General features: G+C 31.9%; 2 protein-coding genes across 6 annotated transcripts in view; one reads left to right on the top strand and one right to left on the bottom strand.

The window, feature by feature from the left end:
* Positions 1–625: 625 nt before the first annotated feature.
* Ubr3 (Ubr3 ubiquitin ligase) overlaps positions 626–26891 on the bottom strand; it is a 30168-nt gene continuing 3902 nt past the window's right edge. The window contains exons 2-28 of the mRNA XM_087411383.1: positions 26361–26574; positions 25963–26091; positions 25133–25398; positions 24771–25015; positions 24548–24665; positions 24064–24470; positions 23819–23974; positions 11755–11936; positions 11474–11613; positions 11161–11303; positions 10747–10913; positions 10416–10659; positions 10049–10205; positions 9578–9811; positions 9268–9432; positions 8906–9066; positions 8179–8653; positions 7729–7874; positions 7502–7648; positions 6579–6887; positions 6156–6384; positions 5787–6002; positions 5386–5654; positions 4710–5066; positions 4203–4334; positions 3975–4114; positions 626–3566 (exon numbers count right to left, since the gene is read on the bottom strand). Coding sequence (XP_087267509.1) covers positions 3449–3566; positions 3975–4114; positions 4203–4334; positions 4710–5066; positions 5386–5654; positions 5787–6002; positions 6156–6384; positions 6579–6887; positions 7502–7648; positions 7729–7874; positions 8179–8653; positions 8906–9066; positions 9268–9432; positions 9578–9811; positions 10049–10205; positions 10416–10659; positions 10747–10913; positions 11161–11303; positions 11474–11613; positions 11755–11936; positions 23819–23974; positions 24064–24470; positions 24548–24665; positions 24771–25015; positions 25133–25398; positions 25963–26091; positions 26361–26574 — 5666 coding nt within the window. The 3' untranslated portion in view covers positions 626–3448. The remainder of the gene's footprint in view (positions 3567–3974; positions 4115–4202; positions 4335–4709; positions 5067–5385; positions 5655–5786; positions 6003–6155; positions 6385–6578; positions 6888–7501; positions 7649–7728; positions 7875–8178; positions 8654–8905; positions 9067–9267; positions 9433–9577; positions 9812–10048; positions 10206–10415; positions 10660–10746; positions 10914–11160; positions 11304–11473; positions 11614–11754; positions 11937–23818; positions 23975–24063; positions 24471–24547; positions 24666–24770; positions 25016–25132; positions 25399–25962; positions 26092–26360; positions 26575–26891) is intronic.
* Positions 14248–23536, top strand: orion (chemokine-like protein orion). Of its 5 annotated transcripts, none has more exons than XM_011053039.2 (9): positions 17352–18236; positions 19133–19740; positions 20018–20159; positions 20428–20568; positions 20666–20883; positions 21268–21488; positions 21632–21870; positions 21990–22119; positions 22206–23536. In XM_011053039.2, exons 2-9 carry the CDS (start codon positions 19237–19239, stop codon positions 22537–22539), a joined length of 1929 nt encoding a protein of 642 aa, XP_011051341.1. In that variant the 5' UTR covers positions 17352–18236; positions 19133–19236; the 3' UTR covers positions 22540–23536. The 5 variants fall into 5 exon arrangements, with proteins under 5 accessions (XP_011051337.1, XP_011051341.1, XP_011051339.1 ...); XM_011053037.2 differs by having other exon boundaries at positions 17352–18104; XM_011053036.2 differs by having other exon boundaries at positions 17353–17963.

Raw genomic sequence — 26891 nt, forward strand, 5'->3', positions numbered from 1 at the left:
CATTAGCATTACGTAAGGTGTCCGACCGACGACTAAAACTTTTTGAATGTTCAGAATCATGTCCTAAATAACATTTGTTAAGATCAAGATCATTAGAGATTGTTTCTCTTATTTTCATTTTTGCACTGAAAATTCATTTTTATGTAAAAATGAAAATAAGAGAAATAATCTCTCCAGTGACCTTGATCTTAACGAATGTTATTCAGGACATAATCCTGAACAACATTCAAGAGATTTTAGCCGTTGGTCAGACACCTTGCATAATGCTAATGTCGGTGGTACTGTAATTTTCAAGTCTTATAACTCGAAAAGTACTGCATGAAAAAATATTTTATGTATGCTACAAGAACATGTAATAAAAAATGAGATTTCACTTAAAAAATTCATGTTGACCTTGACCTGACTTTGATAGTGCCCTCTATCCAAAATCCGTTATTTCCACCTTCTTTCCCCCAAGAAAATCTACAACGTTCATATAAAACATTTTCTTATGTATTTTTTTTAGTTTCTGAGATATTCACTTGAGGCGATTAAAATGCCTCACCCTGTATACTAAATATTTCAAAATACGATTTCAGTTCAAGAAGTAATTTTAATCATCAATGAAAGAAATAACAAGACAATATTATATCTTGGCTAGAATCGCTTTTATTTATACATTGATCATATTCGACAGTTATATAATAATTCATTAGCTTTCAGGTCTTCCTTTCAAATCGTACATATTTTATTATAAACTCTTACTTTTATAAACACAATCCTAAAAATAATCATAGTTATATACAAATTATTTTATTTCGAGCATTGACTAATAATGCAATATGTGGCGAGCTATGTTATTACATTTGTACAATACGAAAGTACGGGAGGAGAAATTTTTCTCTAGAAGAAATTTCATTTCGCAAATATGTTTAGATATGCGGTAAGAAATTCAGAGTTGCATCGTCTAGCTGCATGAAGTCTAGCTGTAGCTACATACAGAATAGCCCACAATTTGTGATCTTGATTCTAATGATAGACATTAATTTCTAATTGAAGTTTCTAATTTGTAATATATCTTTTCATAATCGTAAAATTTAATTCATACGAAAGTATTAAAATCAATTATTTAAAATTGATTTATTAAAATTCTATGAAAATGAAGAGTTCGCATTAAATTCATTATACTCTTTATTTTCCCGAATATTTAATTTAAAAAATTTTAAAATACTTTTTTATTAAAATTAATTCAAAGTTCACCGGAGGTTTTATCGTTAAAATTAAAAGCACAAATTATGGAATATGTATATATCCTACTATTATTCTCCAAAAATATCCGATATACAAATTGCTCTTTCACAACAAGCGATATACCGCAAATCAACTATTATGTATTGATATAATAAAGTAAGAGAATTCATTCATGACACAAATATCCAAATTGAAAATAAAAAAAATATATATATATATATATGTTCAATTTCCGATGCTATAGATTATAAATTATATAAGTAGATCTTTTTATGTTTATATATGTAACAAATTTAACAGTACTTTTATGTAATAAACTTAATAACATTTTTATACAATATTACAAATTTAATTATAAATTTTAATATGTCCTATATAATATAAGAAATTTAATTATTAATAACACATTTATATTCTCAGTAAAATTTATATTAATTAAAAATTTAATAATAAATTTTATTAAAATTTCATCAAAGTTTGAGAGCAGGATGTAATGTCTCTGTCTACAAATGGGAAATTATGTGATATATAAGTACATACATTTATATAATCATTAATATAATCTATGAGAATGAGATATAAAATAATGAATAAGAAAATTATATATTTTACATGTCTATGGCATCGGATAATTCAGACTCGCAATACTCTTATAGTTTTGTAATTAAAAAAAAAATTTTCTAATTTTTTATAATAATTCAATTTTGCATTGTATTATGAATCGAGAAGCCATTAATTTCGTCGATTGCGTCATGCTTCCAGTCATGTTCCAATCCATGGTGTAAGAATATATGTATGTAATATTATATTTTCTATTATATATAACATATATCACTTATACATATATATCATATGATACTATATATGTATAAATATATATATGACATTCACATTTACACCGTGTTCTGATCGATATTTAAAGCTCTCGATATATGTACCTCCTGTTTTCATTTTACATAACTTCGCCGTATGAAAAAAATTAAAAATTTATATTTATTTTATAAATATCTATAATGTTGATTCTACAATGAGTTGGTAGTCTACAGTCCTAAGTTTTATCGGTGAAGTTGGCCAATAGCTATTTTGTACGATTAAGACGATTTTCTTGAAACTGACCAAATTCGATTTTATGCTTTCTCATTAGTCGAACTAAACAACGTACAATGAACAACTCGTAGATGCGAAAAATCATAAGTCATTTATTTAGGTGAGGATGGGTTAAGACTGATTAAGAGATTTAAGATTTCCGACTACCGACTCATTGTAGAATCAGCATAAAGCATCTGGCGAAGCAGAACAAATTGGAAATTATTTCTTTTTTCAAAATGAATAGTTTTTTCTTGCTCAAAGCACACAATTTTCTCTCATCTCTCTCTTTCTCTCTCTCTCTCTCTCTCTCCGATTATTATCACTTATATATCATCTTCTAAAAAATACAAATACTACATACTAGATAAGTACTCCTTTTTTGTCATAATGCAATTTATATATGCTTACATGCATATATTTTACACATATATATATATATATATATATGTGTGTGTGTGTGTGTGTGTGTATGTATGTATATGTATATATACAGGATCTCTTGTTTTAATTTTTCTGTATAACAATCTCCGAGATTGCTGGTTATCGCACAAAAATGTCTAGGATCAAAATCACTCCATTTTTCTATGCAGCTGTATAATTTAAAAGAAAAATGTGTAACTTCAATTCGAACTTTTTCTTTAAGTAACCATTAATTTTGAAGACAATTATACAGAAAGATTAAAATATGGAAACAGTTCTGTGTATATACTTAAATATATACAAGTGTACTTAAAATGTACAGGTGTTCATTCTGAGAGCACAATTTCTACAGATCTAGTACGTATTATTCAAGTTATGCGCAGCTATATGAACAAAATCTATTTTCCTTCCAGACGAGCGTTCTTTTTCTTAATACTTTCATTCATTATTTATGTCTACTACTTACTCACGATTACATAATAAATATATAATATCCGTCGAGGATAATCTATCTCCTTTAGTCTCTAAAGCACGGGCATTGCTGCGAAAGGGCGAGGCATTTTGTGTGAGAATAAATTGTGGGAGTCGCGGGAGTGAGATAGAGATAGAGATAAAGAGAGAGAGAGAGAGAGAGAGGAAGGAAAAAAAGGAATTTTCTTCAATTCTGAAATTAGGTGCGACGAGCGACTCTCGACAACATCGTGATGGGTCACAGAGCATCGCGATGCCATACCCATGTTCTCTTCGTATGATCAAATCTGTGAGCCAGCCATTGTTGCTCCAAAAGCTGATATCTGTCCTGACTGAGATACAGGGGCTTGCCACGTCTACAAGATTATTTATAATATCAAACAATAGAATATTAAATAATAATATTAAAAATTGTATAATTAGTAAAATATAGTATCAAAAGTATTATATAATTTTTTTAAAACATTAATTGTATTAGGTGTTGGAATTAATTCGTAGCGTTTTTTAATGAAAGAATGTTATTTATTTCACATGAGCATTAAAAAATACATTAATGAAAGTACTTCCCATCACTTGTAAAACGCTACGAATTAATTCCAACACCTAATAGTTATTGTAATTTCACGAAAAAATTCAAATACTTAAATAAAATATAGCCTAAGTTTCAACATGTTAAAAATTAGAATAACAAATATTTAATGTTTAATCACATGTTATTATTCATATATATTTTCATTCTATATTGTACAATAAATTATACTTACTTTAGATCTCTATCTTCTTCCTCAAAGTCGTCGAGATACAAAGATCCCCATAAACACGCTCGTCGACCGCGTATCACGATAATGTAAGTCGAAGTCACTACGAGGTAGATGCCAGTCCCACCGCCACAGTCAATTGAATGCTAAAAGTATAAAAATGTACAAAAATATAGTTTGATATTCGTGAATGATTTCAATATTTTATCAAGCATATGTAAATTTTATACCCACCTGAGTAGCTTCGAACACATTCATCTGTCTACAACAGTTCTGTTTGAGGCAGACAATAGTGCCGCATAACAAACAGATGCTGATCTCCGGCGGTACAGAATGACACATACTGCACTGTCGTTCGTGGTAGTACTGAAAAACATTAATACATATACTTATATGGATAAAAGCAAATGAATAAAAATAATACATGCATATGTGTGTAATAGAGTACAAATACACATATATAAAGAAAACATTCTAATTTATAAAATGTTTGAATTAAAATATAGATATGTTTATATTTTATCATTTATAGCCATTTTATTCATGCGTATTTCTTGCTTCCATTTTTTAAAATTAGTTGAATTAATGAGTTAAGCTGCAATATTTTTAATACAACGAACTTATATAAAATTACGTAATAAAAATACACACACAACATATATTATATTATATATATATATATATATATATATATATATATATATGTATATATACATATATATTTTAATTACTGGATCTTACCGTGAAGATTTTTTCATATTCCCTTGGAAGACTAACTAGTTTCGGCACATGCCACGATATATGTTGTTCCATTATCAGATTTCGAGCCGGTTGATGGCCACGCCAATTAGCGAGAAACGCGATCAACTGATCGCACCAGAAGAGCGGCACCGACACGCCCGCCTCTGGTTCCTGCCAATTTAGTGCTACCGTTGAGTCGAAGCTGTCCCAGCTCATGCCTTCCGTGACTAGCTCCAGATAATATACCAGTCTCACAAACTCGCTCTGCTGTGTTCTGATCAGTGGCAGCGGCTGCTCGTATAGATGATAACGTAACAATGCCGCCACTCGCAGAAACGGCAAGCACAATGATTGGATCTGAATAATCAAATAACAAATCAAATTATTAAATAGCAAATGTAGAAATAATAAAAATATATATCTGTATTATTCCATCAAAGAATTATACTGAAACATTTAAGGTGTTTTTAATATGAGAAAGTTTTTTTTAGAAATAATCAATTTGTTGTTTACGCCAAACGATATAAATTATGTATCTCCTGCCAAGATGTCATTATCATTTAAATATTGAATATTATGAGACATATAAAGCGTGATAAATTACTTCGTAAAAAGTTAATTAGAAAAAAAAATGTTTAGATATAAAAAAAAGCTCTATTCTATTTATAGAACATACTTGCTGCTCAATGCAATGCGATTTCACTCTGGCATAAGTGGGAGAGGTTGAAGTAGATGGTTTATTGTCATCCGTGCCAGGATAGAGCCCGCTTTCGCTGAAATACTCGATAATCTCGGCCAGTATAGTTTCCGAGGGCGTAGTAGCGCAGCTGCATCTTTTCTTTAGAATCATGTTTCGCTCTTCTCGTGAGAAGTTACAACTTACTTGTAATATTACTTGATAGTACAGCAAGTTGTAAAGGACTTTTACCACGCCAGAAAAGTATGCTGTGAAAGAAGGAGAATATTAATTCTTATTACTCACATGTATTTAAATAAATATGTGTCTTAAATATGCGCCTTTATGTCATAATTTATTTCGATATAAAAAGTATAAAAAAATCCTTAGAACGTGCGTACTTTGATCCAAATGCAATGGCAACAGCAATATGAATTGTATGAGCATGGCGGTTGGGTCTCGCAGAAGTAGAGGAACCTGTCTCTCATGTGGTGTCAAGGCGAGCGAGGACGTCGATTCCTCCATCAACGATATGCCAGATAGTTGTTGCCATACATGATGCACTGGCCACGTGGTCAGTACCCGAGCATGCATCGCCAAAACATGAAGAAGCGCGACTGAAAGAAAAAAACATATTTTTCTAATTTTCATATCTATAGATTAATATCACCCAGATACTAATTATTACATATTACATATGGTAAATAAAAGGCAGAAGAAAAGCGGGATATCTGAAGCCAGATTCATATAAATCGATATTAAGAACATACCTATACAATCACGTTTAGGCATCAGAGGTATTGTAGTAGGTGGTGCAACGCACAATGAACCACCACGTTGTACAAGTTCAATCTCAAAATTAGTTCGAGCTACCGAAGTTACAAAAAGGAACAAGCTTTGGTGACTAGGTTTACAGTTCTTTTGCTTATACTTTAGATACGTGCAACTCGTCATATCTTCCATGGCTTTTCCCATTGCCACAGACAGATTTGAAGACACCTGGAATCGACAAATATATTCAGCATAAATGATATATCCTTGATATATCAATTAAAACATATAAGAATGTTAGCTAATTTTAACATTAATATTAATGTTGCACGTAAAAACACAATGAACATATACTGAAATATAAATAATATATAATAATACTAAATAAAAAATCGCTAAAAGAAAAGTTATTATATATGTACAGGATTTCGTTGTATCTCTTTGAGAAAAGTGTTTAGATCTGCGAGTATGGTCGCTGTAGAAGCATGACGAGATCGCACCACCGCCGAGCATTCACCCAATTGTGGCGACAGCGGTAAAACAGAATTAGCTAATTGTCGGCACAGCGGACACAGGTATTCGCCTCGTTCCACCGCTAGACTTTGCTGCCGTTGTTGACTACGAAGGGACTCTAGATAGGATTTTAAACAGTCGAGGTGTAAATGATGGCCACACGTTTGCACATGGACACCACCTTCCCATCCTATATTAACCGAGAGTAGCCAAGACAACTGCAAAATAAAAATATTATTTAATGTTAAGATATGTATGTTTATTTTTTTCACCTGCTTGTGAAGATATATTTTATAAAAAAAATATCTTACTAATCATTTAATATTGATTTATTTCAACTAAAAAATATAATAAAATAAAAAATATAATAAATATAATAAAAATACAATACAGAATAAGAATAAGAATAATTAACATTTTTCTAACACTTTTCAAAACAATTCGGGATATAGTGATATTTAATAGTAAATAAAAGTATGAGCTTCATTTTTTTCTTGTTAGCAAATTTAATTAAAGCCTCCATACATCTTTATCTTTTTTTTCAGAAAGTATAGATTCATGTTTCTTTGTGTCCGTTGGAAGTCTGTCCAGATTTTAGTCAAATTTTGATGTACAAATGCTATTATTGGAAATTACAATCAAATTAAATATCCAGTCCCAAGCGCATTGTTCAATAGAATCGATCGTCAACCTTCTACAATTTCATTGTTGTTGTATTAGTCACAATGGAGACTACAGCAAAATAGAAAATATTCTTTGCAAGAAAAAAATCCTAAAAAATGTATACAGCACACACACTGTAAGTAAATATATAATTATATTGTACACTTACTGTGTCAAATAAACGATTCATCTCGTCCATTCTGCGGTCAAAATGAGCGCCTCGGGTATCTCCTTTGGGTATAGGTGGATCTTCATCGGACGTGGGAAGAACCAGCCTATCCGATTGTTGTCGTTCGTGGCCAATAATGCTAGTTGCCTACATCAAGAATACGTATATATATATATAATGTATATATAACAAAATATTTTTCATGTGATAAAAAGTAAAAACATTACTTGAACTAATACAACGAGTCCCATCGGTTTGTCTTCACTGCTGGGAGTGGTTTGATTGCATATCACACAGTCATACTCTTTTTTACTAGTCAGTTTAGTCTCATTTTCCTCTTGATCCCAGTCCATCCCAGATGCATCTGCATCCTCTGTAAGAAAAAAATTACTTCATTAACTGATTAACTAAATTCATACATATTCTCTTATAGAATAGAATATTGCAAATTAAAATGTTACAATTTTTATAAACATTTATAATAATTTATATATGTAGACATATACACAAAATAGATAATTATCTGGAGACACAGATTAGTGTCTCGGCGCTAAGCCAAGCGCAGCGACACTGTCGTACTTTACGCGAGCCGGCGAGTTGCGCCAGATCGAGATTATCGGATCTCAGTAATCTCGGCTGTCCCGATCGAATTTTAAGTACACTTAATATAGATTTACCGGTTTCCATTGCTTTCTCCATAAATTGTTTCTGTTTATTAGCGAATTCCGCCATTAGCTTCTGTTGCCTTTCCTTTGCTCTTTTTCGTCGTTCCTCTCGCTCGCGATTCTCCTTTTCGCGTTGCTCATCTTCTTCGCACTCTTGCATACGAGGCCATAATTTGTTTCTAGTCTCGATGATTGTTTGTTTACATATAGGGTCTAAATCCGCGATTTTTCTAAGTAATTGCGATATGAAGAATGGTCCATCACCAATTCGCGATTCACTAGGCAATAGTGATATAAAAGAGCTGCTACTACTACTGCTGCTGATGCTACTGCTACTGCTGCTGCTGCTACTGACTTCATTGTCTGACATTGCACTTTGTTCGGGGTTGTAGCTGTCTGGTACACCGGATAATTGAGAATGTAACTTTAACAGCAAGGAGATTATGCTCTCTCCTACTTTTACAGATTGCGGTTGCATTGGTCCACCCTAAAAGATATAACATTTTATACCAATGAGATAAACCGAGCAAATATATTAAAATATATAATATTAGGTGTTGGAATTAATTCGTAGCGTTTTACAAGTGATGGGAAGTACTTTCATTAATGTATTTTTTAATGCTCATGTGAAATAAATAACATTCTTTCATTAAAAACGCTACGAATTAATTCCAACACCTAATATATAATAAGAAATGAAGAAAATATAGAATATTGCTAATATATCTGTGTATATTACTTGTAGCTCTCTTCTCTTAAAATGTTTGTAAGAATTTGATGTGGATGGAACAATTTCTGTGGCCCTATAATTAATCGGTTGCGCTGTGACTATTTCATTTCCAGCCAAAACTGCCGGGCGTTGAGGAACGGGCGGTAATGCTGGCTGTCCGCCGATTTCATCTAATTATTATTAAGAACATAATTAAATAAAATATCATTTATATATAAATTTTGATATATATCTAATTTAACAGAATAAAATGTAGCAAAAAATGTTCAAAAGAAGATACTCCAATAAATACTTTTTTCAAAAATCATTGTTATTACATTAATAATAAAACGCAGTTATAAATTATGAATTACAAAGTTTAAAAAACATACTATTTGGTGAAGGAGGCGATTCAATTGCTAGATGAATTGCCATCGATTCTTCCTCAGACGGTGGCAAAGCTCTTTGCAAAGGTATCGTTAAGTCATCCTCACTATTACTACGAGCTGGTATGGCGACAATTCCGTCTTCAGGTACAATTGCTACACCATATTCCACTATAATGTTATAGAACAATATTATATAACAATATTATATTTTATATAAATTATTTATAAGAAAAATAAATAGTAAATAATATTTTGAAAAAATATATTGTATATCAACTTTGTAATATATGATCTATATGAAAATATTGCTAACCACTTGTTGATGGTAATGCTGGCAGAGATGCAGCACTCTCGACTGACGGTAGCAAAGCCGGTAGAGATGATGCACTCGCATTCGACACACCATTGTCATCTCTAACGGTGTCTACAGAAAATCCCAACAGTTCCAAAGAGACTTCCTCTGCGCCGTCATCTGCGCCGTCATTCAACATCAAGGATGTTGCCACTTCGCTCATCTCTCCATGAATCATCTCCCACTCAAATTCACCTAATAATTATTAATTTAAAAAAATTAGCAAGTGTATTAAATCATATTAAATATATTAGCATGTTACTAAGTCATTATTATATACATTAATTTCATCATGTTATAATATACATGTAATTACGTTATATATTGTTATCAGTATCATTTCGTTATTATCAATATATTCAAAATAAATCAATTATATAAAAAAAGTTTACGCTATAAGAATTTGACACACTTATAATGTATTATACTTACTGTCCGAGCTGCTATGCTCCGACTCTTGGACTAGAATCACTTGAGGTATCGTTGTTCTCAGATTTTCGGACAAACTGTCACTTTCGTACCATCCAGCTAAATCCATATCCTTTATCACATGAAAGCTACCACCGGTGTATTGGCATAAAGGACTCCCCTGAAAATTATATTATAGTGTAAAATAATATAGACAAAATTATTTTAAAAGAAATATAAAAGAATTAAAATCATATAAACAAGATAAAACATATAAATAATGAATTGCATATTTTTTTTACTATGTAAAGTAATAACTCATATATAAGAAAAAGATTGAATTGTTTAAAGCAACTTAAAGACTAATTATTTTATCAAAAAAATTATTTACGGATTTATCTGGCGGTTCCGCAGTAATAACTGCCATCTCTAGAAGATAAATAGCCAATGCCATAACATGTTCCGATATGTTACGTCCATTCACAGCCTTATAGAGTATTATCAAGATCATAGCATGAAAAACTCTGGAACGTAGAACTATACGAGGATCATCATAGTCCGACGAAACCGGAGCCGGTTGCCTAAATGGTGGCCAAAGAGTTGCATTATTCTTTAGCTTGCCTGATTGTTTTACGCTGCAACAGAAAAATATAATATTGGTAAAAAATGAAATATATAATATCTCAAAATACATGCGTTTTACCGATAAATTTGATACATACTATTCTGTGAAACGATCCATAGATATTTGGAAGTCTCTCCTATGAACCGCTCTTAACAGTACATGTAAAGGATCAAATAACTCTTCCCATACGCGACCCTTTGGCCCGTACATACCCTGTTGCATATTGCCACTTGCCTCGAGATTTGGAGCTCTATATTGCGCTACCTGTAAATACATTATGCTGTTAAAAGAGAATCAACAATGCTATTTAAAATTTATACACACATACACATACACGCGCGCGCGCGCACACATGCACGCACGCGCGCACACACACACACACACATTATATATAAAATATAAAAAGTTATACGTAATTGTATGATTAAGTAACGACATTTATATGTATATAAAAATAGAAAAATTAGAAATTAAAATAATTCTTTCAAATGTACATGATACGTGAACTTACATCAGCTAGAACAGATTCAAAGTCTCTGTTCTGAGTAGTTCCACAGCGTTCCGGCATTAATTCCATCAATTGACTATGCGTCTTATCACTCATACATAATAAGGTCACCATTTCAAGACGAGACATTTCGGGATCCGATAAACCTGATGTAAAAAAATATAAATATCTTAACATAAATATCTTATTCTTGCTTTAATATTTTTTTATTGTTTTCAGGATTATCAAATTTATTATTACCAAAAAAAAAAAGAGAGATTTTTAAGATAAAATCGCATTAAAATCAATTAGAACCGCACCAAGATTAATAACTCACCAAGATTTGTTCTGACGTTGACTAACGTAGCCAAAAACGTTAGGCAACTTTCTAACATCGGAGTATCATGCTCGCCCTCAAGATATTCATTTTGTGGGGCATGATACAGGCATAAACTCATCCATTCCAGCACGTGAAATCTAAAATAAAAATAAATTTTTTTTTGTATTCTCATATATATGGTCTAAAGTAAGATTCTTATTGTTTAAGTTTTTTTTAAAATAAATTAAAATGTTTTTTTATTAATTCGATGTAAAAAGAAACGAGGTAGAGGATATTACTTTTCAATAACAGTTTTCAGAAAAACATCTGGCATTAATTTTGTGGCGCAGATTTGCAGCAGATACAGATCTGCGTCCACCATGGAGTTGCAAAAATTGCACTGTATATAGGTCATTGCTTGGCCCTTTATTTGCAATCCATTGCGAACCCACAACCCATTTAAAATCTCATAGAAGGCCACCTGAAAACAGAAATGCACAAAAGAAAACGTTATTTATTATATTACATAGACAATCAATGTCAATAATAAAGTATCTTGCACTGAATATTGTGTAACTATTCATAAAAATTAATATCACTATAATGTATTATTATAACTGTGATAACTTACAACTATATGTAATATTAGAATTGTTGTAGATATTCTCATAAAACTGTCGTGCAAAATATCTAATTGACCTTGATATCTAATTGATCTCTGCTGCATCAATGTCATTAAATTGCGTTTGCAAAGCACATTTTTTTTATGAAAGATATGAATTTAATCTTTTCATATCTCGGGTAACATACAGTATATAAGCCAATTGCACACAAACTTACATAAGAGCATGTCTCATAACATTCTTATGTAAACATATGAAATATAAATTTAAAACCTCGTTTTATAGTTGATTCATTTACTCGTGCGCAGAGGCAACATAACATATACTACGCAAATTAAGCATGACATAAGGTTATTTTTTAGAGACGCCTACCATTGCGTTTATTGTATCTATACAATGAAATTGAAATATTTTTTTAAAATAAATTCTGAAATGCACAAAAGTCATTAAATACTGGATCAATATAATGAGCAGTTATAATTCGCTATTCTTTTATTGCACATTAAACTTTCTAGAAGAAAAGTGTTTTAATCCCAGTAATGGGTGTACATTAATATATATCTTGCAATTCTTACATTTTCTTTCTTCTTCTTTTATGATTTTCTATTCTTTTATATTGAATAATTCCTACATGATTTGTATCAGGAGACATGGTAGTGTCTCAGCGTTAAGCCAAGCAAAGCGATAGAGATGTTAGATAGTTGAATGTAACTTACTGACTTTACCAATTAATTTTTTAATTTGAGAGAGTAATTTTTAATTCTTTAAAAAAAATTTAAGAAATACTTTAAATAAAGTAGTAATTATTGTGTGAACATAGCAAACAACAATTTTTAGGAAGCATAAAAAATTTATTAGTATCTAGTCATTTATTTTAGTCATTTAGTTTATTTTTAAATAATTTTTTTTAGTTTAGCTATCAATTATCTTTCTTGATTTTAAAGTATTGTAAATTAATCTATTTTTGCAATTTATAAAAATAATAAGCTATTAAGAATATTTTATGAAAATATTTTATTGAGAGAATATTTTATAAATTTTTTAAGTGGCTAAAAGAAATTTTGCTAATTTAAATATATTTTAAATAATCAAACAACTTGATGGCATATTCTATAGATCAATAGCATGTAATTAATTTACGTGACAAAAAAAATAGAATGCATTCTATTAGAAGAAATAGAATACGTTATTAAAAGAAATAAAATATGTTATTAGATTATTCAGAAGATATTAACCATTTTCACTATTTCAATTTTAAATTTCACGACTTCTTTTTCTTCTATTGCCATTTAAATAAATAGTGTCAAATCTAAATAAATAATGTCAGTGCTTTTTATCAATTGTTGTTCAATTAGCAGTTTCCAAACTGATTAATTTCAAGTCATATGTTGAAGGTTTAACGTTTTTTGTAAATATTGACAAAATATATCTCCTAATATCTCTTTCAAGCCTATTCTACAGTGTGTTTTTTGTTTTCTGCATTTCGCTATTTTTTACATCTTGTCTTTTTGCTTCTTATCCAGTTTTTTGTTTTATGTCGCTCGAAAGCTAATGAACTTCGGAAAGCAGGAAATAACAAGAAATGCAATTGTCGATTAAATGGTTGCAAAGGGGGAAAAAGCAAAAAATAAAAAGCAAGAAACAAAGAGCACATGGAGAATAGGCCTTAACATCCTTTTAAAAACAAAAGATGTTAGAAGATATATTTGTTAATATTTACAAAAAAAAAAATTAAACTTTCAATTTCGATTTTCCTATGTTATTTGAAATTTGTTTTCTTCGTAAATATGATTTTTTAAATGCAATATTTAAATAAGCGCCTTATTATATGTAATAGAAAAACGTAGATTTAAATACTGCAAGGAGACGTCGAGTAGTCTAGCGCCGTGTTTATATCTACGTCTGATAAAATAACTTATGAGATATGCTCTACTATTCTTTTCTCTTTTGATTTTCTTTGCTAATAAATATAATAAATAACGTAATATTTATAAATTATATACATGCTTATCAATTTATTTTTTTATATTATACATACTATATATATATATATATATATATATATATTGTAACATGTATTTTATATTAAAAATAATAATTATTATTTTATTCAATCAAACTCTGATTTTAAAATTGTTTGAAAAATAATACTGTGTAAAAGTAAATTTTTATTAAATTTTGTATTTTTAAGCTAGTTTTATATTATTTTTTTACCAATTTTGTCCGGGTAGAATTTTAGATTTTAGAGATTTTAGATATAGCAATCTTATAAGTAATCAAATTCACTACAATTCCTCGTTTTATTCCTCGTAGTTAAACTTTTCGCATTTCTCGTCCCTCCTCCTTCACCATTCAATTTTTTTTTTATAATAGTAAAAGTGGGAACAAAGGTATATGTGTATTCATATGAATACGGTATATGCGACGAGAAAAGACTCAAACTAAAACGAACAGACCAATTCCATTCATATCTTGTATTCTCGTAGCCGCGGGTGCAATATCCCCTACCATTCACTGTCTGTTACTGTCCTCGGCCCATAACGGTCGCCCCATCTGAATCAAGTGAACGGCAAGCAAGCAGTCGTTAGTCCCAGTGTGTTAGCGTCGCCAATTGCGGACGGCGAGTGCGTGCGCTGTGCATTCTCCCGACATTTTGATCTTCGTCGTCGCGTCGTTTCCCGCTCGTACTCTTTTCCCAAATGGCCAGGGATCATCAAGGGATAATCCTGCTCGTCGTCCTGGCGAGCGCTAGCTGTGTCTTTGGAATCAACATAAACGACGCGATCGATCTGATCAGACTGGGTCGTCAGGCCATGATGGACGTGTTGGAATCCTGGGAAATGATCAACTCGAGTCTACCGTCTGACTTGAAAGCCGGCGAAGAGCTTGTATTCATGAAAGTGATGGAACGTCAATTGCTCAAGCGGATGGACCAGGTCTCCAAGAAGATCGACGAATATCAGGAACTCGTGGAGGACAAAAGCGATACAATCCTGTCGCAATTGTTGTTACAACTTCCTATGCAACGTAGGCTCGACGACAGCCTGAAGGAACTGGATCATTACCTCGGTCAAGTGCAGGAACTGTACACACTCTTCGAGATGTACGCGGACAATCCGGACAAGTACGAGAAGTATACAATGTTACAATTCGCCAAGACATGCGTGTCGCCAAGACTGGGAGAGTTACCGGACGTTTTAAAGTCAATACACAGGCTCATGGTGCCGTCCGATCAACAGGTGTACAACAGGAGCATCCTCGTGCTTTTAGCTAATCAGATGCAGGTGGGTATTTGGCATGTGAAAACAGTTTCTGAGAACGTGGTTGAAGAAAATGAATGCCAATATTAGGCAGCTTGGAGAATAAATATAAATTGTTTCTATTACAGTATCTTCCTCCCTCTTTTAACATTAATGTTCGAGGCTTCCTTTTGTCTCTCATGAGAGAAAATATTATGACATTAGATTTGTTTTGTTAAAATCCTAAAAAAATTTTTAACAAGATCAAAAATCTGTTTGTGTTGCTTGCATTTTTTGCACTCAGAATCTTCGCTTTTTTTTCTCTTCAACGGCCAATTATGTATTTATCTCGATTTAAATGCAAAAATTTTTGGGAATTTCAAGCAATACAAACAGATCCAAATATATATTCGAGCGTTGAAAAAAGAGAAAGTAAAGACCCTGAGTGCAAAAGGTGCAAACGCGAACAAATTTATTGATTTATTCAGAATAATATATATTTTTAAATCAAATTTTCCAAGAACAATGCTAGTCTTTTTATCTTTAACACTAGCGATCTAAACTCTAACAAATGTTTACGTGATTTAAAAATGACCATTTCCTGAAAAGAATTATAGTGATTCACTCACTTTGCTTTGTTTCATTCTTCGATTAAATTTTTGTCACCACCTAATATTTATTTCTATGAATTTAATGTTGTGATAATTTAAAATATTACATTATTAATACATAATTTATTAGAAATAAGTATATAAAATATATGCCAAACGGATTTACTTCTTCTAAAAGTAAATTGATTTAACAAGATTTTATGTATTTATATGCTTTTATTAAATAATCGTTTATTGCATTGAAGTATTTAAATATTTTAAAAAGGCATAAGAAAATTGAATATTCCCTCAGCCGTCAGGAATGTATACTTTAATAAATAAAAATACCGCTCCTCAACTTTTAAAAGTAGATACACAGATTATGACTCATTCTAAACAAGTAAAAAATGTCTTTTACTTCATCATGTGTTGCTACATCACATGTTGCTACATTTATAATATTTTATTATATTTTACATTTTATTACTATATTTAGTTATTTATTGTTGAGTTTATTATTTACATGTACATAAATTTTTGATTTTTTTTGCATCTACTTTATAATTTATTATCTTGAGTTTATTATTTATTATGTGAGATTTAGATTTCATTTAATTATTATACATTATATTTCTTGATCTTACTACGTTTATTATATAATGCATCACTTGCTTTTATCTTTATTATCCAATTTATTATTTACGCAGCGATAAAGGGTGATATGACAATTATATATGCATAGGCACGAATGTGAACAATAACACGTTTGCAGAGTGTCTAAAGAACAGCAGGATAACGTGATAAACAGGAAGAACTATTATCTGCGTGACTTTGTGCTGATTTGGAGAAGTCACGTCATATAGAAATTAGTCACGAGTCAACGCCATACTTCTCATCGACATCGGTAGCAAGAGGAATTTAGATTTCAGGCGACAAAGCGTAGAAAGTGAGAACGTATTTGATACGCTGAATTGAAGAGCCCGAGAATCCCTTGTTGTGAGTGAGTCGTGGTCTGATAATATCGTAACAAGAACCCTCCTGTATCTATTAAGTGCGGCAGTGGGCATTGCGTAGCGAGAAATGGTATCACACTTTGGATCAAGTGACGGAGTGACTTTACTCCGTATTTATTATCCATAGAAAGAAAAGGGAAATCATGTCGACGGAAATTCGTCATTACTCGATACTCCGGATACACCGTGGCAAATGACACGAATCAGTGAATTGACCCGAGTCATTTGATTAAAGCTTTCGCGCATTAATTGATATACCAGAAAGATATGGGTTGTAATATAACACTTATTTTCAAATCATCATTTAGACGTCGAAGACACTAAATTCGTCTTGAAAAAGAAGAAGGAAGATTACAGATATAAACTCAACTGCGATTAAAATTAATACTCTCTGTAGCTCTTTATAATTTTCATTTTTGGAAATGGCGAACTTGGTATAACTTGGTATAACTCTTCAATCTAGAGTTAAAGTTTCCTGAAATGCGAAGAGATATAACCAGCGATTGCAAATAAAACAACCTTTTGTTTATATTTAGCTGAGCTTTATACCAAACAACCAAACGGAACTGCATTTATAGTAGAATGTGAAACGAGAATCATAAAAACAGATGTGGAACAAATGAAAAACTTCCTATAATGAAACTTTCCTATACGTTAACCTTTCATAATATATAAAAGCGACAGTCATCTAATATTTTTTCCTATTTAGCATTTTAATTCTTCATACAACTATTATGAGAGTAATTTGCGTGCGTGTTTCCTTTGCAACTGCTGTATCTCTTCTCTAAGTGTGAATGTACCGGGTGAACAAGAGGAGGACGCGGATCATGCGCATGAGATACACAACATTAAAGTCTGACGAATAACGTGGGGGCTTGTGGAGACCAGAGGTGGGCAAGAGACATTGGTGCATAATGCGAAACTCAGTCGAGCACGATCGGTCACACGGTAGTGCTGCTCTTACTTGCTGATCCCGAAACAGTAAGCTTGTTACCCGCATTCCGCGGATACGCGAGTTGCGTGCAACCTCCTGTCAGGAAAAGGTGCCTCGTTGGCGAATTTTATCAGTGAAATTTTGTCTCTTTCAATGGATTTCGAAATCGAAAACACTAAACGCTAAGAGAAATAAATTACAATGGATATTGTGTGAAAAAGGGTGTTTTAAATAAGATTATTTTGAACGCGTATGTTATCAGGAGATTGTAACTTAAACTTTAAAAAACAGGAACTGAGAAATATCTGCAAAATATCAGCAAACGCAGTATTATCTCGGGTGTCAAGTTAATCAATTAGACTGTATTAGACCCACTCCCGAGGTCGGGTATATTTAAAATACACCGTGAAGTCTTTATGCAGCTTTTTATTTTTTAATTATTATCTCTCGAAGCTGTTTTGTAATTTTAATGATTAGATAAACGTTAAAAAGATTAAAAGCATCCAAAAAATTTTGTTGATGCTGCATCAAAATTTTTTTTATTTAGTACCTTGTTTCATTATTCTCTGTTTAATTTTATTTGAGTATTTTCTCAACAAATATATTTGTTATTATATAAATTTATTTTCCTCACTATCACTGTCAATTTTAATTTCCTATTCTTAATTCGCATTAATTTGCAATAATTTTAGTTCCTAGGATTAAATTAATACGGAACGTAGATTAACTGTTTATCGCGATAATCATCCCATATTCATAAGCCTCACGGCTTCGTGAAACTGAAACTTAAAGTAAGCGGAAGCTATGAAGGACGAAAACAGACAGAAAACACGAAAGAAAAAGAGCTTTACATTCGCGAAATATTCCACGATGTTGTTGCAGCTAACAAGAGTGGTTATTTAACCGTACTGTTTGTGGGAGAAAAATAGCGTCACCCAGTATTTCCTAGCCGCTCTAGATTATGTATTAACGCGTCATTAGCCGCCACTACCTCTTTCCTCTCTTGTGTCATGACCCCCCTGCTATCATGATTGTAACATCTTCCTTCTCCATCGTTCTCAAGCTCACTGATGCGAAAAGATCGTTCGATTTTATTTTGCGGAATGTCGTCGAGGATGTAGAATTGAGAATGTAGAAGTATTAACACATACGATAATAAAAATTAGTATTGAATAATACTAACAATGAAATAGACGTAATAAATTCAGGCGTTAATAATAGCAGTTCACAGTGCAATTGTATTGTTAGAGTCTTCAATTTTCTTTTCCGTGTCTCCAGATCAACATTCATCGAGAAAACAAAACAAAGAAAGAAATTAAAATCCTGCTGAGTGGACCGTAAAACAAAGTGAGTGACTCATCGGCGAAGGTTCGATTCCAAGAATGAGATACTTCACATGCTTGCTGGGAGTGTCGTTGGCTATAGCAGCCTTCGCCGCGATCAAGAATGACGCGTCGTCGATCGACACAATCAGACAGGCTTTGTTATTCTTGGAGAAAGATCTCAGAGAAGATCTAGCCAATCAACAAAAGTGGATGAACGTAGAAGAGCGAGAGAAGTACCTGCATCTGATCAAAACGTACAAAAGATTCGGCAATCAGATAGACGAGCAATTCTCTCCGGATCGGAAGGACTACTTGAACTCATTGGATTCCCTATGGCTTTGGGCCCGGGCTCAGAATGAGATGAAGGGTGTCAATGGCTTGTATGGGGTGTTCCGGCAAATGCAACGTGAGATTGTCGATTTAAATGCATCGATCAATGCAAAACAGCTCGCGAATTTCGCTGAGACGATCCTACGAGATGCGAACGCTGCGATCCCCTTAGCGCTCGATCGTATCGCAAATCTGATTGTCAATGAAAAGTTGTTCATCGTGTCTTTTAAGGTATCTAACAGACGCAATCCTGTAAAGAATCTCACAAATTTTTCAGGAGACATTTTTCATATTAGAAATACTTGTTTAATAAGTAGATACTTAAGGCTTTTAGTGGAGGCATAAAAGGGCTCACAAGTATGCAACGAAAGTCTAAAAAAATTCATGGCATCTCTATTGAGAATTAAATATCACAGCGATGCGTTCATTCTTGATCACAAATAATATTCAAATCTGCATAAATATATATACTCTTCAAAATATTTGCAAAGTATTCTTGTATGTGCAGGAAGCATCGAACCAAATGTGCAATGAGATGCAATCGCCGCAGCAACTGCTGTACAATTTGTATAATGCCGTGGCGTTGACGGAGATCAAGGGTTACACTATGATTCAATTCTCATACATGCTATTACGTCTGTACAACGAAGGTACGTGGTACCGATGCTCACGTTTAAATATACGTCCTACATACAGTATTTTCGACGTCGCGTGATCTACACAAAGCAATTAAAATCTTTTTTTGAATCACAGTTAAAACAAAGCAAGTTAAATATAGCAATTTAAATATAGCAATTTAGAAAAATAATAAAAACACTATCTAAAGAAATTGATTTTTGTTACGCTTCATACAGATCATCGCGACCTAGTTGAATGCGATTACAATTCGAATATACCTAATTTTGATAAATCTTTTAGGTAATAACTTTAGCGAGGAAATACAGACGTTGAAACATCAATACGCGATAAGAACGTCCGAGACATTAAGAGCCGTAAAAACTGCAATGACATACGCCCCGAAAAGTCTTTGGAGGTGCGATCCACGTGTACATAAATTAGGTAAAGCTTTTTGAATAAGGATAATACATCGCAAAGACATTAATTTATATGACTTATAATTAGATATGTATAATTTATATATACAATTTCTGTTTAGGTGAAACTTATACCGAGTTGAAGCAACTGTTCCAAGGATATATCGTAAATGAAGTGGATTTAAACACTGAAGGCACGTGCAAGGAGAACTGCGCTTATTATGGATACACTAAGGTGTACGGTTGCTATCAGAATCAGTTTTGTTCGAAACAACGTCAATGTAATGGCAAGATATTGCATTGCGAGTACATTGATTCCGACATGTGGATCTGCCCCGCGGTAAGTATTTTTAAATCTCACACACACATGTTATACGAAGAATTTTTTTATAAAAAGTACATAATTTAAGATAATATTAAATAACAAAAAAACAACTCGAAAAAAAAATTTATGAATTATATACACTACAGAAAAATTAGTAAAATTTAATTTGTATAACTCAGAAAGATAATTAATTCTAAAATTATAATTGAAAATTAAAAATAATTATAAAATTACAATTATAACTACAAAACTGGAATATCGAAATAAAAAAAATAATTTACTCAAAAATAGAAAAAATATCGTAAAATAGTATGAATTTAAAAAACCTGTTTTGCAATTTAAAAAAATTAATACAATATAGTTTTTTCTAATCACTAATTCAATTTTTTTCACATTTAGGATAGAAACAGTACTAGGCGATACGAATATATAGAATATGAAAATGGTCTTCATTATGGAAACTCAAAAACATGTCCTGCAGGAACAACTAAAGTCGACAGCTGGTGGCGATGGCTTTTCTGGCATTGTAGCTACTGTTTTTGCTACTGTGACGATCAAAATTCGAGTTCCGATCGATATTTCAGTCTCCGATCTGTGATGTCTGATATTTCAAACAATAAGTAAGAATACCCAATAATTTGAGTAATAAAGATCAACACAACAAATAAAATTAACAGAATTAATAAAATTTAATAGAACAAAATAAAATCAATAGAATCTATACGAAAGTATAGCTGAAAGTATAATATTTATTTTCTTATAGAATCATAACAGGAATAAGACTGAGGAAGATAAATCAAATTATTCATATACAAATCCAAGAGGGTCAGTTACTTCCACGTGGAGGAATCGATGTATCAACAATCGAATGGCAACCGGTCGATGCTTTTTCAATCATGGACTCTCACATTAGAAACGGCGTTGATTATCATACAATAGTATGGGAAAAACGCGCTTTAGATCTCGATGATCTGTTGGCAGTACCAGATCATCTGTTGACAGGTAATTCGAAATTGATTTTGGTTAACACATACATTTTGCGGATCTGTAACGCGAATTTCTTGGGCCAAATAAAGAATTCTATAAAATACATATAATATAATATACAAAATCTGTTTTAGGCGTTAGGCTCCGAATGGTTGGTAGCCGTCTAAATTTAGAAATAATGATAACTCCATTCAACTTCACATCCGGATCGTTAATTCAACCCGAAGAAAAGAGCTTTTGGCATAGTAATGACGTTACTGACAGGTAAAATTTTTCTCTCTTTTTTAGCATAATAAAGAAATGTAATCTTTCTGATGACACTAAAAACTGATTGAATTTTTTGTTTTTAGAACTGAGTTGAAATACACCGATCCCGATATACCGATTCACACTTTCGTACCAAATGAACCGGACACTGAAGAGAATCAATATTTGAACTTCGCACCGAGCGATCGACGAAAGGACGCCGCACAAAGTACGATTCCCTTCCTTGATATTCAACCAATTATACCGAATCCGCCGATGCCGCTTGCGGGCGCCGGTATCTTTCACAAAGGTCGAAAGGGTTCGGGTGGATTCGTTGCTTTGAAATTAACTACCTACGATTTCGCGCCGCACCTACAAGCTGATCTGCCACCGGCGCCGCCGGTTCTCGAAACTCCAAACGAGATAAAAGCCACGTAGAAATATTGTATCTTTCACTTTATCGAAATAATGATTAAAAAACCTGTGATTTGCCAAGGACCTCAATATATGTATCGAGGTAAAAGAAGATATTAGGTCATTTAAAAAGTATCCGCGGTTTTTTGTTCAATTTTTGAAAGAAAAAACTGCGGATACTTTTTAAATGATCCAATATGTACCGAATTATTGCATATGAAATGTTGACTTTCGAATATTTCAGCTTTAAGAAAAATTGACTGAAATTTTTGAATAAAGTATAAACACGAAACAAAAAAAACAGATGTTGGAATTTAATTTTACGAAACATAAAAGTATTTCTTTATCTTTAATCCTTTCCATTTTTAGATTCTATTTACATTTAATCAAAATGTAAAGGCAACTTCTAATTTTGAAAAATTATTTAATTAAAATGCAAAATCTCTAAAACCAATATTTCTTATGCAATGAACAGTTATCATATTTAATTCTTATACTTTTTATAATTACATATAGATTTTTTTATTAAATCTGTTATACTCATTATTAATAAAGCCATCGTTTGTCAGTATATTGTTAGATAAATCGTAACTAGTAATTTATATTATTAATCTTAAACTGAAAGAATTTTATATAAAAACAATCTAGAGTGAAGAGCAAATTGCTGCGTTTTTTTTTATAGATTTTGATTTAGTTACTATTAAAAAATATATACATATCAGACTTATATAAAGAAATTCCAAAAGTTTATGTTATTAAGAAAGTATTTCATTTTAGGTTTAAGGTTAAGATTAGAAAAGAGTATCGTACAATGATTTTTTTATGTTACAACTTCATATAAAATTATATTGTAAGCTATCTTTTCTAGATTTAGTTTAAAATGTTATAATGAATGTTATTTAGAATTTTCGTAAATGAGTTTGTAATATTTTTATAATATTATATATAACTTTTTTCTTTAATTTTCTCATCATGTGCCTATAAATATGTATGTCTTTCAAAATAAATTGTCATGACAAAATCTGTATCTGTATATATACTGACTGTTTGTAAGTAATGCATCATAGACATGCATGAACAGTCATCGAGGATCTCTCATTCTTCACCTTGAGACTATTAACCCTTTGCGGACTAAAATTTTTCGATTATATTTCTATTAACTTAATTATTTAAATAAATAATCTAACCGAATAAAATTAAATTTATTGGTGCAAAAGATCTGTTAGAAGTATTACATTTACAAATAATATAATTTAGCGTCCGCGAAGAATTAATTGAAGTAGAAAGAAAAATGCGCACTCACCTGCACTCGCAACGGGTGCATCATGAGAAGGTGCAACATATCTGTGGGCGGCAATAATTCGCGTAGAGTTGCTCCCTGCTGTCTGATTGCCTGGCACATAAATACTGCGAGATATCGATGAAGCGGTAGATGAAATGACACTTGTAAACTATCACTCTGAAGGAAGGTAAAAAAGAACATATAAATTATAAAGTATTGGAATATAATCTAAGCAAGTACATACGCAGTACGAGAGTTGTACTCACCACATTCGGATCTGTATAGTTTACGGCATCGAGCCAATCTTGCAAAGCTGTAAGGCAAAAGGTAAGCACTCGTCGACTTAATGTCGCACTTTCGGGGCCACGAAGATGCGACACAAGAGCCCACATCGGATATGCGCTGGCTTCCAGTTCAGCACTGAATGCCGCATAATATGTATTGGGCTCAAACTCGACATGTTGACTTAGTTCTCTCTGATTGACATTCATGCCTTGAAACATAGACAAGAAGTCGAACCACATTTCTAGGAGAGTATTATCGCTCATGAATTTAACAGCGACTGGCTTATGTGAGAGTACATTGTTTAAATCAGATACTAATGGCCAGTAACAGTGCTCCTTCATCACTTGACGTCCGCAATCCACAACATAATGGAAATTTTTATCCGGATCTGAAATAGAAATCTTCCTTTCAATCTTACTGTTCCATTCAAGCTAATTGTCTTTATTTTATCTTACTCATACGTACCGTGCAAAGTGTTTTGAATGAGTATTTTGCTCATCATGTATTTCAAACTAATGACCATAACATGTAATAACTTCAATTGATCAACCATTCTTAATGCTAGTTTCTCATTACTAAAAAGCTGAAAAGTATACAAGCTTGAATACGTTATGAAAACAAACTGCAAATAAAAATTTATATGTGCATGTCATAATATTTACTGACTGACAATTAATAAGATAAATACCTGTACGCTAACGTGAACAACTCTATTGCTCAATGTATCAGGATCCATTGAACGTTCAAGCATCATTGAGATTCTGCTGTAGTGTAACACAAAGGCGCGAGTTAAAGCTTCCTTGTAATCAGGATCCGGCAACATGTTCAAAAGCAAACAAACTAATTTTTGCGGAAACTCATAAGCGACGGTCCAAAACATTAGTTCTTCCAAGAAAGTGGTGTGTTCTAAGTGCTCTTGAAGCGATACACATTCTAAAAAGCAAATATGTCATAAGTCATTCATATACGTAAATTATTTTGTTGTAAAAATTGTTATTATTAATATTATTATGAAATTATCGTGAAATTATATTGCAACACTGTACTTACCTTTGTATTCATCTGGGGGTTCGGGATTTGGAAGCGATTTTACAGCATGTTGATATATTTTATTGCTATCTTGGCAATAACTATCATACTCCGATTGTCCCGTTAACACAGAAGGATCCATGAGACCTCGATATTTCTGCGGATTCGTGAGAGCTGATGTCATGACATGCCTCATTAATGCGCCCATATTGTTCAAATCGAGCAACATGGTAAGATATGCATCTGTCTCATGTATAGCACTTTTTTGATCAGGCACTCCCATTTTACTAAAACATAAGCAAAACAATAATTAATCATTAAGACTATTATTAACATATATTACAATTTTATTCCAATTTAATTTCTCTACATTCAAGATCTTTCTTAAGAAGGATTCTTAAAAATAATACAAATTTGATAAGCATATTCTCTTTATCTCTTAGAATTAAAAGTAAATCTAAACATATATGTGAAAAAAACTTTGTTTTTAAGATATAGTCACTTTAATTTTAAAAGCAACGAATTATCCAATTTAAAGATATATGTATTAGGTGTTGGAATTAATTCGTAGCGTTTTTTAATGAAAGAATGTTATTTATTTCACATGAGCATTAAAAAATACATTAATGAAAGTACTTCCCATCACTTGTAAAACGCTACGAATTAATTCCAACACCTAATATATATTGAAATGTGTCAGTTTACATCATGTGGCAAAAGGTCAGATAAGATATAATTTTTTTACATTCTAATAATTCAGATATTTAAAATAAAGCAGAAAGACCTTTTTCGTTACGATCTCATCACTCAAGAAATTGATAATAACTTACGAAGTATAATGTTCAACATACCAATTTTCACGTAAATGTTGTATAAGTCGAAGAATAATTCTGGGCATCATTGCCTCGGCTACATTCATCAGATCAGACGGTGCAACTGATTTATTTACAGTCGCGTTTGGCCCATGCCTATCACAAAATCTGTAAAACAGAAAATGAGTCAGCAACATGTAAAGAAAAATAATTCAAGAATGTGTTCATAGATCAAAAAAATTTGCGGAAATATGTTAAGATATCTTGCTGGGAAATCATAATATCTCTGACATATCCTTTAAAAGAAAAAGAGAAAAACGAAAGAAATAGTAATATTTAAGAAAAATTAAGATATTTTGAAAGCCAAGAGATTTTTCAATATATTCCGCAAATTTCTACTATTCTACAGAATATTGTGTTTATGTTAATCGATTTACCCAGTCTCCTTCATCACAGACGTATCGCCACAATCACATGCACCACCTGCTTGGCTGAGAAACATGTTGAAGTCATGACGATAATGATTTCCCTTCTTGAAACATTCGGTACATAAAGACATACAGGGAGATATACCGCACGTACGGCAGCGATACGCTACAAAGTTTGGTGTCCAAACCAGACCGCAGGTAGTAGCATTATCATAAGTGCGTACTGAAAAAAGTAAAAATTTGATTAATAAATAACAGGATTATAGTTTGTTTCCATAATACAATTAATATCGCTTTTATAATTTTATAATTACACATTTTTGTTATTATTATCGAGTTTCCAAACGTTTATTATTTTATTAAAGCATATTAATAAAAATAATATAATCTATAAAAATAGAACATACACACACACACACACACACACACACACACACACACACACACACACATTAACATACAAACGAAAATGTTTTGTTTCTAGAGCATTTTCTCTGAGGTATAATTAAATTTTTCTTAATGTTGTAAGTACACAAGATA

Source organism: Acromyrmex echinatior, chromosome 11 (assembly GCF_024713525.1).
Source record: "Acromyrmex echinatior isolate Ae372 chromosome 11, ASM2471352v2, whole genome shotgun sequence".
In the NCBI taxonomy this organism is placed as follows: Eukaryota; Metazoa; Arthropoda; class Insecta; order Hymenoptera; family Formicidae; genus Acromyrmex; species Acromyrmex echinatior.

Coding starts and splice junctions, on each gene's coding strand:
- orion (XM_011053035.2), top strand. CDS start 14,778: ATGGCCAGGGATCATCAAGGGATAATCCTGCTCGTCGTCCTGGCGAGC. Junction 15,363..20,017: donor TTTTAGCTAATCAGATGCAG/GTGGGTATTTGG, acceptor TTGTATGTGCAG/GAAGCATCGAACCAAATGTG. Junction 22,120..22,205: donor AGTAATGACGTTACTGACAG/GTAAAATTTTTC, acceptor TTTTGTTTTTAG/AACTGAGTTGAAATACACCG.